Source organism: Astyanax mexicanus, chromosome 10 (genome assembly GCF_023375975.1).
Source record: "Astyanax mexicanus isolate ESR-SI-001 chromosome 10, AstMex3_surface, whole genome shotgun sequence".
Classification (NCBI taxonomy): Eukaryota; Metazoa; Chordata; class Actinopteri; order Characiformes; family Acestrorhamphidae; genus Astyanax; species Astyanax mexicanus.
This window is the reverse complement of record NC_064417.1, coordinates 9,461,186-9,474,027: the sequence shown is the minus strand read 5'-3', so window position 1 is coordinate 9,474,027 and position 12,842 is coordinate 9,461,186. Positions and strand designations below refer to the sequence as shown.

At 37.5% G+C, this 12,842-nt stretch overlaps 1 protein-coding gene across 2 annotated transcripts in view; it reads left to right on the top strand.

Annotated features, from left to right (window-relative positions):
* The window catches only part of LOC111195774 (cytosolic carboxypeptidase 4), a 367,388-nt gene that overhangs the window by 156,812 nt on the left and 197,734 nt on the right, over positions 1-12,842 (top strand). For both annotated transcript variants that reach the window (XM_049483983.1, XM_049483982.1), the window contains one exon: positions 5,720-6,153. In XM_049483983.1, the coding sequence (XP_049339940.1) occupies positions 5,720-6,153 (434 nt within the window). The remainder of the gene's footprint in view (positions 1-5,719; positions 6,154-12,842) is intronic.

Sequence of the window (12,842 nt, the reverse complement as noted above, 5' to 3'; positions counted from 1 at the left end):
ATTTAAAAGGAAGCAGAATTGTTATATCTTTTCTGGAACTGATCATGTTTTGGTAAAATTTTTACCAAGTTTTACCAAGTGTTTTTTTTTTTTACTTACTTTTGAATATATAGACTTTAAATATATTCACACCTAAGATATGATTTCAAAAATGGTTAGACTAGAGTGTTTATGAGTTGAGAGCATAAGAATATTGATGATAGTTCATTACAGGGTTTATTATTACTTTGACATAATACATGAACAGCATCAGGCGGATTTATTTTTCTTGATAATCACACCTCTAGGATACATGTAGATACTAAAAACCTGACACTCAGAGCAGCCTATACCTTTCAGTATTTTGATCAGGACACGCAAAGGAAAATGTATACAAAAATGTTAACTTTTTAGTCTAAATAAATAAAAATGTTTAGTGCAAAATACCTACTTAGTAAAAATGTGCAAGTAAAATAAAAACTATATAAAGTAGTGCGCACACCATATCTAGCTTTAGTTTCAGTAAAGCAGGTAGTTTCACACTTTTTCTGTGGACACTTTTGAGTCTTTATTTACTGATATTATTTGGTTTGAAACATCATATAAATATGTTTGAAGCACTAAAGGTAAATAATATTGGTTGGGGAAGGAGATTTTCTCTCTTTTTTAGATGTTTTTCTCAATGGGTTTCTTGTAGATGCTTTACTGCACTGAAAGAGTAAGTTCCGCCTTTTCTAACCATAAATGGATTTTGTTTATGAGTGAAGGTATTTCTGAGTGGTTAAGCTGAGAACCCAATTTTTGGACTTTGGACGGAAAATCCGTCCGTAGGGTTCTAAGGGTTAAAGAGATAGTCCACTGATCCTCCAACATATCTGAACTAATAAAATGTTAAGATGTAAAAGAACTAATGCAGAGTGGCTTTAGTGTGAAACATTCTATTTTAGAGATGCAGCTACAGTAGGGGTGAAAGTGCGGCCTTAAAATTTCCATTATGCAGAAAACATGCATGGAATTATTCAAGGATTAAAGTGGAATTCAGATATAAACATGAAATACACACAGAAATAAACAGAATTAGAATTTTTTAAAAGCAGTTTTATGCAGTAACTGGTACTGTAGCCAGCTGCTGGTGTTCCACCTTCATAACTGAAAAACAGAGTAACATACTGTCATCATACCAAACAGCAGAACTTACCATATCTAACCAGCACAGTAACATCCTTCTACTAGCAAACATCATTTCTCATTTCTCATTTCTCAATTCTCATTTCTCAATTCTCATTTCGCAATTCTCAATTCTTATTTCTCAATTCTCATTTCTCATTTCTCAATTCTCATTTCTCAATTCTCATTTCTCATTTCTTAATTCTCATTTCTCAATTCTCATTTCGCAATTCTCAATTCTTATTTCACAATTCTCATTTCTCAATTCTCATTTCTCAATTCTCATTTCTCATTTCTTAATTCTCATTTCTCAATTCTCATTTCGCAATTCTCAATTCTTATTTCTCAATTCTCAATTCTCATTCCTCATTTCTCATTTCTCAATTCTCATTCCTCATTTCTCATTTCTCAATTCTCATTTCTCATTTTTCAATTCTCATTTCTCATTGGAACACCTGCCCATTTATTGTATTTTATAATCTAAAACGAGTTTGTTCTTGTTGGAGTAACTGTTTCTACTGTCCAAAAAAAGGCTTTCTACTAGATTTTTGGAATATTGCTGTGAGGATTTGATTGCATTTATATTCGTAACTGTCCGACCTATCCCAAACGTATTACAGTTTTTCTGGATTGTTTACACACATTTCTGAAAACATGCCTCGTATTCTCAGAACTCTACACACAAATCCAACAAACACACACACAATGGGCAAAACCCTTCAATTCTCCTGCAAAATGAAACTTTACATTCAAAACAGTTTTATCTCTTCACAAAAGGCCATTTTGTGTTCAGATGACACACACAAACTATCATATGAACAGACAATTAAAAAAAGCATTTAAACACTGATGTGCTCAGTGTAAAACACCATTCTCCATTCATCATAATGACTTTTTGTTCAGTGTTACACTTACTACAGACATTAAATACATAAGTGCGTTGTAAAATATTTTAGAATATTGTTTTTATACTTAGAACACACAAATATACTGTAACAAACATGTTTTATTTTTCCCACAAAACAATGTACACAGTGTACATCCCAACCGACACAAAGTTGCACATACAGTGCAGAAGATTTTACTGTATACAGTTAATAATAAAAAAACAAAACAAAATAAACTATGCTGCATCCTCTCTTCTGTTTCGGTCTGGCCACAGCACCTCATCTACATCACAAGCAATGTTTTCCCTGGCCAAGCAGCGGGGGAAATATCGCCTAGCATGGCGAATCCAGCCATGAAAAGCATCAACTGCTATATCTCCACATGCGTCTTCCATAGCTTGGAAAAGGGGTATACGCGTTTCTGAATTTAGGTCGTACACTTTCCATCTCCAGGCAGAAAAAAATTCCTCAATAGGATTGAGGAATGGAGAATATGGAGGGAGATAAACAACTGAAAAGCGTGGGTGGTCAGTGAACCAGTTATGAACCAGAGCAGCCTGGTGGAAGCTTACGTTGTCCCAAATGACAACGTACCTGAGCTGCTCTGGGCCGTCTATCTGATCTGGTGGAATGAGTGTGTTGTGTAGGGTGTCCAGTAGGGGTGTCACGATTCTCTAAATCCTCGATTCGATTTCATTTTCGATTTGAGGGTCACGATTCGATTCGATTCTCGATTTTCTTGTTTTTTTTTCTTGTTATTATTTTATGCCTCATAAAATTTTAATAATATATTTATTATTATTATTATTATTGTAAATATTATAAATATTATTATTATTATTATTTATTAAGATATATATGGTAATGCCATCTAGTGACTTTTTTTGGTAGCAACAGTGTGCACTATTAAAACAAGCAGTTTATCAGAGCTGTGTGTGGATGGCTGGTGAAACTGCTCACTTACATGAAGCTGCAGTTCTTCATCAAACCACTAGTCGGAGCTGCAGCAGCACAAGCCCCGCTCTCTTCACTCAGTCACTACTTCAGTACAGCCCAGCCACGGGCTACAGAGCTCAGCCAGTCCGTTTTTACTGTTTCTGTAAACAAATAAAGGTTTTAACCCCACTAACCGGATAATACAGCTCACTACAGTTCATCTTTCAACCCAAGCAGCTAACAGCAGCAGGTTAGAACAGCCGACACGGAGGCACTGCTCGGATTACATTATAAACAGGTCAGTTAGCGCGCTGCTAACCTCAGGATGTTTATAACTACGGAGATTAGTGGACACACCACGGCCGCCAGGTAAGTCTTTTAAAGGCTACTGAAGACTATTAAAGGCTATTAGAGGTTATTGAAAGCATTATTGGGGGGCAGAAATCAGTACAGGCTGGTTGGATAAGTGATGTGGTGAAACTGTGACTAGCGCTGTCACAGTGATGTTTATTAACGTTATTAAAACAGATTTTGTCAGGTATTGTCTTATAAATATTTACACATAACTTCTATCTCTCCTGAAAAGCTTTTATTTTAGTCAGAAACACGCTTGTGTTTACTTTATCTGAGAGAAAGATGTTTTTTCAATTCAATGGAAAGCAACAGGTGTAGTCAATTATAAGTTTAAGATTTTTAATCCACCTCACTGTGATCTATAGTCAGTGTTCTCAAGTCACACTGACACACGCATTTCAGCGAGTTCACACGCTCTCACCTGCGCGCACCCACCCCTCCGTTAGATACAGATACAAAACCTGCGCGCCCAACCCCCGCCCCCCCTCCCCCGTTGGACAGATAAAAAACAGTGATCACACTCCCGCCGACACTCAAAACTTGAGAGCCCTGTCTATATTTCTATAAATCCGTTTTCAGTTTCTCCTCCGTGGTTGAAAGGCAGCTGTCTCTCACACAGCAGAACTGAGGGCGGGGCTGCGCTCATGCAGCGGCTCTCTATTTAAATGAATAGGATGCGCTGTGTTGGTGCCGCGCCATTTGCGTAGCGCGCTGCGCTATTTGCGTAGCGCGCGCGGGAGGGATCGTCGATCCTCTTTTTGACTTCGATACTCGAGACCATGACCTCATTTCGATTCGATTTCGATAAAATATCGAGATCGTGACACCCCTAGTGTCCAGGAATGTGATCAGATGGGCAGTGTTGTAGGGGCCAAGGGTAGCATGGTGATGGATGATGCCATGGTGGGTCATCGCTGCACACATTGTGATGTTCCCTCCGCGCTGGCCAGGGACTTCAACAATGGCACGCTGGCCGATTATATTCCTTCCCCTCCTTCGTCTTTTTGTGAGGTTGAATCCAACCTCATCAATGAAGATGAACTGGTGCTCCACTGCATCCACCTCCAGCTCAAGGACTCTCTGAAACACACATGACAATATCAGAAGTAGACATGGAGCGGTCACTATTGTGAAGCACAATCATTATGATTACAATATAATAGAAAGAAATATGTATGATTTATACAATGTTGACAGTATGCATCAAGGGTGGGAATGTATAGGACGTACTTGCACATAGTTATATCGCAATTCTTTGACTCTTTCTGAATTGCGCTCAAATGGCACCCTGTAGACCTGCTTCATCCTCAGTTTATTTCTGTGCAAGACACGGTCCAGCGTTGATAAACTTACCCTATCAATATTTTGAAATATCTCATTGTTTTCTATTATTTTTCTTTGTATTTGCCGTAAGGTAATGGCGTTATTTTCAAGAACCATGTTCATGATCTCTGTTTCCTGTTCAGGAGACAGAAGACGGCCCCGTCCACCTCTTGTTGGTAATCTTTCAGTTCTGCAATACAAAGAGTGCAATACTGTAAATACTGTGTAGGAATACATTTCCCTAATACTCGAAACACAATGTCCTACAGAACAGTCCACAGGTAATACTGTACTACTGTACTCATTGAGTACTGTATTGATATGCAGTACTGCAGTTTTGTAGTGAGAGTAGATTTCTTACCTATTCTCATTGCGGAAAGTCCGGATGATGGATGCTACAGTGTACCTGCTCAAATTTGGCTGTACTCTTTGCCCAGCCTCCCTCATTGTTAGGCCATGGTTGACCACATGGTCAACCAAAGTGGCTCGGATCTCATCAGAAATGATTGTCCTTGGCCTTCCTCGTCCTCGTCCTCCCCATCGTCCTCCTCTTACTCTCACTCCTCTGGCTCTGGCTCTGCCTCTGTTTACAACATTGGCCTCCATTGCTCCAAAACAGAAGAGCTCACCTGTTGCCCTTTTATGCTAAAGCTCTGATTGCTGAGTGGAAACATGTGTGTTAGGTGTTTGCCCATGTGAGGAGTCAGTGTGCATAGTAGGGCAATTAACTTTAGAGTTTTGAATAACAGTGTGTTCCTTGTGAAAACAAGAGATTTTCTTCATGACAATTGTGTGTAGAGTTTTGGAAAAAGTGTGTTTTAGAACTGCAATTTGAGTGTAAAGCAGGAATTGTGCTTGTAGTTTAGCAGAATTGGTTCAGGGGGTTGGTGCATGAGTTACATTTTGTGGTCATTGTGTTTCAAGTACCAATATTTGTGTGTAAACAATCGAGAAAAACTGTAATCTCAAAAGACCACCATCATTCCAGAAAACACAGATCCACTGCCCCACAGTTTAATGCCTGGCATTAGTGATGTCACACCTCTGACCCAGCCTCTTTTTCATGCCTCCAGGATCTGGAATCAGACTCTGAACCTGAAGAAAGCTCAGATGAGGAACTTCTGAACGGAGACTCTGAGGAGAAAACCAAAAGCTGCAGGAGATCCACAGAGAATTCCAGGGTCTCTCCATCTTGTTCTTACCCGGAAACCCTCACTTCCAATGGGAAGAACCCAGATCAGGATGGAAGGAGGTGCCTGAATGCCAGAGATTTCCGGAGCTTCAGCTGCCCCCAGACTCCAGAGGATGGCAGTGGCAGCATGGTGGAGAAGCTGCTGGAGAAGTATGGCTCCTTTATCCCCCACCATGACCCTCGGTTATACATCGCTGCAGCTGCTCAGACCAAGTCCGTCACCGACTATTCAATCTTGGCCTTCCCTGATTTCTGGGGACATCTGCCTCCTTTAGGACCTGAACCAATGGCAAACAGGAAGCCTCATGTTCAGAGGTAAGCTGAGGTAATCAGAACACAAAGCTTACTGGAAAGCTTTTTCATAATGTTGTAAAACAGTAATTCCAAATCAAATGTAGCTCTGCATTCGTCTGGTACTTCATGTTCCGACGTAGCACACTATATGCAGCTACGCAGATACTTAACAAGTCCTACCTGAAGTGTTAGGCTGTGTGGATATGTGACTGTGCTTTATAATGGTACATAATCAGCACCAGCGCGTGTTGCCATGGCTTTACTGGCAGTAATAGCGGTTGTGTGGATTTAAAGCAGGTACCAGAAAAAATTATATTAAAGTAAAAGAAAAAATATCTGTCCAAAACTTAAAAAAATACTTACCAGCAAGAGTGTTTGCACTTATACAGATTAATTTTTTGAGACCACTTAAAAATGATGAGTTTCTTTGATTTTACCAAATTGAAAACCTGGAATATAATTTAAGAGGAAAGCTTTTAATCTTTTTTATTATTTCAGCCATTTCTCATTTTCTGCAAATAAATGCTCTAAATGACAATATTTTATTTGGAATTTGAAAGAAATGTTGTTTGTAGTTTATAGAAAAAAAACCTCAATGTTAATTTTACTCAAACATAAACCTATAAATAGGAAAACAGAGAAACTGGTCTCTAAATTTTTTCCAGAGCTGTACAAGTAATTTCCCCCGATTAACTGTCACGTCCTGGTCTTGTCTCATGTCTCTGTGTGTTGTTCCCACGTGACCCCTGCTCCTCTGTGTCTCCTGTCTCAGTAGTTTTCCACCACATGTCTCTTTTGTAGCTCCGCCCTTCCCCAGGTGTTCATTGTTTCCTTTTGTTTCTATATATAGTCTTCCTGTGGCACTTTGTCTCCGTTGGTCTTTGCACCTTCCTCTGTTGTTTTGTCGCTTCTCGTTACTCTAGTTTATTCTCCTCGTTCCCTTGTTCCTTGCTTTGTGTTTTTCTCTGTTTTTGCCTTGTGTATATATATATATATATATATATATATATATATATATATATATATATATATATATAGTCTATTTCCTTGTTTATTTCTAGCTTATGCCCTTGTATATATTCCCTGTTTATTTATTATCATTATCTTCAGTTGGTTTAGTTTATGTTCTCTGGTTGCTGGTTGGTTTGTTATTTATTTAATAAATTATTTATTTCTTACCTGCGTTTACGTCCTCCTCCACGTCCTCTCTGCACCCCTTCATGACATTAACTAATTGTGATTAACCACTTTTTTTTGTAAACTGAGTTCAATGTCACTACTAGCCACAACCAGGCCTGATTACTGCTAAACTTAAAAATATCTACCTGTCTGACAACATGACAAAGGATAAAAGATCTTAAAAAGCTACACATTATGCCCCTCATCTTAAGCAAGTCTAGAATACATGAGAAAACATTGTCATTGTCTATAAGTCTGGAAGAGGTCATTTCCAAGGCTTTTATTCACTACTGGAGAGTGGTTGAACCTTCTTAGGAATGACTGGCCTACCAAAATGACTCCAAAAGGGCATGGACAGTGTTGGGAAGTAACGGATTACATGTAACGGCGTTACATAATCAGATTACAAATTATAGGTAACTGTAATCCGTTACAGTTACTGCTTCAGTAAATGGTAATCAGATTACAGTTACTCTGCTAAAATAAAAGGGTTACACTGCGGTACTTTCCTATTTTTGCTCTTCCAACACTGACAAAACGCAAATAACATTTTGCGGTGAAATCGCTCTGATATGACAGGGAACTGTCTGCCCCTCCTCCCGTCTCGCTGCACACACACACACAGGGAGGAGGGGCAGACAGCGCTCACACAACGAGATGAAATTAACTGACATTTTGGTCAACGAATAAAAACGAGACGAAAATATTTGGCAGGAACGAAATCCAATCAGAACTGATTTAGTTCTGTGAAAGGAAGGGACCAGTTAAGAAGAGATCCAATCACTGCTACTTTAGCGAAGGTGGCGCCGCGCGCTCAGTTACAAACCCGGGAATTAACCTGTCGATACTTACGGAGCTCGACTGGAAGTTAACTCGTTCAGCAGGGAGAGAGAGAGAGGAGAGGCGATATATTTCTCCTTTGACGTCGCAAAAAACAAGATAACGTGTAAACCGCGTGGAGCGACTCAATCTCCGGTAAAAACACCACAATTCAGCTTCTGCAGACCAGAGTCACACAGATCTCCATGCAGAGATCCGCGTTTTAATACTGATGTTATTTCATGAGCTGATGTGTTTAACTCGGCAGTGCACTAAAACACAGAACTGTTACAGAACCCTAACTCATTAAGATCAGATCATCTGTTTAGTCTCAAAGTGGGAAAGATATAGCTAGTGTTAAAGCAGGAATAGGTCAGAAAGAAACTCAATAATATAACCAAAATAAAACAATAAAATAAGTGAATCTATGAACCCAAAAGTCTGTGTAAATTCCTTACAGCACTTTCTCATAAGTTTCTTACTTTAACTCATGAAGTCTCTCAGTACATCCTGAGAGCATCTCTACAGGACAGTGTGTGAAGGTGTGTTTCTGATCTTATTTATAGACTGTAGCTCCAGTAGGTGTGCTGGGTTAGTGCTGGAGATAAAACTAGATCATTTAAAAGCTGTTTTTGCATCTACAACGCTATTCAAACTATAATTTAACTATTCAGATTTTTAATGACCTGATTTCTAGAGCAAAATGCTTTAAATGTAAAATATATATAGTCACACACCTATAATAATAATAATATACATTAAATCATATAAAAAAATATATTTCACTTTCAAACATTAACAATATTACTCAAGTGGTTATTAAACGTTTCATTTCGTATAAGTGTATAGTTAATAATTCAAGGGAACTGATGAAAAAAGCATTTACATTTACACCCTTTTACAGTTTAGTCGACTAAATTTACTGTAATTTTAGTCGACTATATTCTTATGACATTAAGTCGACTAAAACTAAAAACATTTCAGATGACTAAATTGTGACTAAAACTAAATGCTATTTTCGTCACAAGACTATAACTAAGACTAAATCAAAATTTGTTGTCAAAATTAACACTGGTGGCAAACCTGCAAATAGATAACTTACAGTTGTTGTTACATTGTTTGGTTTTTAATTGTTTTATTATCAATTTATAGAAGTGTTTCATAAAATTGTTTGATGAAATGGTTTCATAAGTTTTTTTATAGAGTGATTGAAAAGGCTGTTTTATTTGTTTATCTATTTGTTAACTGGAAAGAAAAATAAAAGAATAATATGCAATATGTGGTTGCTACATTCATTCAGGCTTAAAAAAATGACAATATTTAAAGTAATCCAAAGTAATCAGATTACGTTACTCACTTGAAGTAATGTAACTGATTACGTTACAAATTACATTTTGAGTGATGTAATCAGTAATCTGTAAGGGATTACATTTTAAAAGTAACCTTCCCAACACTGGGCATGGACAACCCATCCAAGAGGTCACAAAAGAGCCCAGAACAAGAGCTAAAGAACTGCAGGTCTCACCCACCTTGGTTAAGGTCATTGTTAATGATTCAATAATAAGAAAGAGACCAGGTGAAAATGGTTTCCAAGGTGAAAACCACTGCTGACCTAAAAGAACACTAAACCTGTCTTACAGTTACAAAAAAAAAAACATGTTGACGATCTCCAGGACTTTGGAAAAATATTCTGTAGACTTATAAGACAAAAGTTTGTTCAGTTAGATATGGTGTAAAACTAACACAAAAAATAGGAAAGTCTGAGTATTTGGCAACCAAAATTCACTAAAAAGCGTGAAACACAAAGCTTTCAACAGAACAAAAAAAAAACTGCATATAGGGGTCAGGATCTGGTCATATCAGCCCCCAAGCTCTTAAAAGAAGCAGCAGTAGGTACGGTTCTAAAAGGATTTGCAATCAGCAGACCAGTGCAGTATCTTCTCCACTGGTTTACATTTCGTGGAAACTTTAATTACAGACTGTGGAGTGACTCTTCCAGCACATTAGAGCTTTTGTGTCTGCAGAGCTGCTTAGGAAACGAAACAAAGCTCTTATCCTGGTCCCTACACACCCCCTGTGGCGTCTTAACCTAGCGTAAGCTGATTTGCTCTGTACCTGTTAATTTGAAGTTGTTTGTCGTTACATAAGAATTTTCAGAAGAGTGTAACACTCATCCTCAGATCTGACTGCTTCAGACTTGACTCTGCTGGATTGTTGGTGTTAATTGTTTGTTTTAACAAGTTTTTTTAGCAGCTTTTATTGGCTTGAAGGCTCAGATTTATCTTCGATTTATTGAAGTTTTATGTAATGAACCATGCTTACGCTGTGGGGATGAAGGGGGTCCATGCTTTTGAGATGGTGTACCTGAGTTGGCATCCAAGTTATTGTATTGATTGAAATGGCTCATAGGTTTGCTTATACTTTTTTTAATATAAAACTGAAATGTAATATTATTATACTTTACTTATTTTACACTCATCATCTACTGACAGTCTGTCATGGAGTGGCTCAGAATATCAGATGGTTTTCTTCAGTCCTACTGAAGTCCTACTTTTGTCTTGGTCGCAACAAGCAACTAATTTCTGTGTTGAGACAATGATATGTTGTCAAGTGTCACACGTCCAGATGGCCTGATGTCATGGTGTAGGGGTCATCTTCATTTTTTATACAATGCCACGATGATAACCTTTGTTCTTTTTTACAGGAACTTTGCCAGCCTAACATTATGTTAATAAAGTCCTGCAACCAGTAGCCCTACCTTTTCTAAACACACACTCTGATGCGCTATTCCTAAAGGAGAATGCTCGCCCGCATGCTACTGCATCTCAAGAGCTTGTCTTGAAGATACAGATACCATCGCATAGAAAGCCACATCACCAGACCTATCCCAGATTGAAAACTTGTGGGAAGCCAATTGACATGTTATTACCACTCTCAACCTCCCCTACTGCAAAATCTGCAGAAACCTGATAGATTATCACTTAACACCAATAAAGAACCTCTTCAACTTCATGCTGACCAGTCTGGCATGTTGCATTACATTTTTCCTACATTGTAAATTAATACTGAATCATCCAGGCTATATAAAAACACATCAAGGAATCATGTAGTAACTTATAAGTATTAACCCTTGTGTGGTGTTCATATTTTTGTTACTCGTTTACTTTGTTACTTGTATTTAATTCAGCAAAATTAAGCAATTTTACATTAAAATGCTGTACACATGCTTGCTTCACCTAAATTGCAAGCAATATAAACAGCTTACATGGTTAATATTTGCCCTTTACCTTTCTTATGTTACATTTCTTTCAAAAAGTGCTACTCTTTTTTTATTAGTTTTTTAATAAAATGTAAAAGAAAATGAATTAAACTGAAGATATGAATTGAAAATTTGTTTAGTTTCAAATTTACAAATGAAGCAATGTTTATTAGCTCTTGGCCAAACATCATGTATGTAATATAAATGTTTGTGTGTGTGTTGGGGGGGGGGGGGTGTACAGTGTGTGTTTATCGAAAATGTGTTTTGATATATGTTTTTTACAAAAAATGAGCCAATGCCAATGAGTTTGAGTTACAAATTTTTTTTTTTTTTTGATGAAAAATAAAAACAGGTCCCACAGACCCGAACACCACACAAGGGTTAAACAAACCAAAATACTCTGTGAAGAATTTAGATGCTCTAATCTGGGGTGCTGTTATCTTGTGGTTTCTGAGGCTGGTCACTCTGATGAGCTTGTCCTGTACAACAGAGGGAACTCTTGCTCCTTCTTTCCTGAGGTGGTCCTGATGAGAGCCAGTTTCATTGTAATGTTTTCGATGGTCTTTGTAACTGCACTTGGGCATAATTTCAAAGTTTTGGAAATGTTTCAGATTAACTGATCTTAAAGTATTTTTCTTTATTTAGTTGAGTACTTCTTGCCATAATATGTATTAGAACATTACTCAAATAGAGCTATTCACTGTATACCTGTAACTCTACCTTCACAACTTTACAACTGATGCTCTCAAACACATTAAGAGACAAGAAAGCGCAGCGACTCGGTTCTGATACATCAGGTCACAGACGCCCTGTGCTGTGGACATCATCCTAGGAGTGATGTGGGGAGAGAGCGTCATCTACCTACCTGGAGGGAGCAGGGCCAATTTAGCTCCCTCTGAGCGCCGGCAGCTTAATAGCAAAAATGAATCATATTTAATCACATTCATCATCAAAGTATTTTAAACTGTCTAATTCAATTTAATTTTATACAAGGAGCAAAAGAAAGAATGAATAATTAGCATAGACTCCCTGTAATGAATGTCAGTATGCAACAGATGCTGTAAATACTGTATATCTCTTACAGCACTTTTTTAGAGCTACACCTTTATTTACCTAAATATTACAAAACTATTACATAAGACACTCACACACACACCAGAGGTTATTTTCAGGAGATTCTAGAATACTGTAATATGTCTTTAAAAGTAACTATTTTCTAATAAATTTTACATGAATTTCTAAAATATGTTTTTCTGTAAAAACATTTTTACTAATATATACCAGCACTGCCTAAAATGCTTAAAAGTGGGATGCAAAAATTAAACAGAATTTAGATATTTAACCATATTGTAAACAAAAGGGTTCTTACAGTTATTGATTTTAGTATACACTTTTTTTATTTATATTATCTGCCCTGGGGCTTTTATTGTGAAGTTATTAGAGAAAAGAAAGA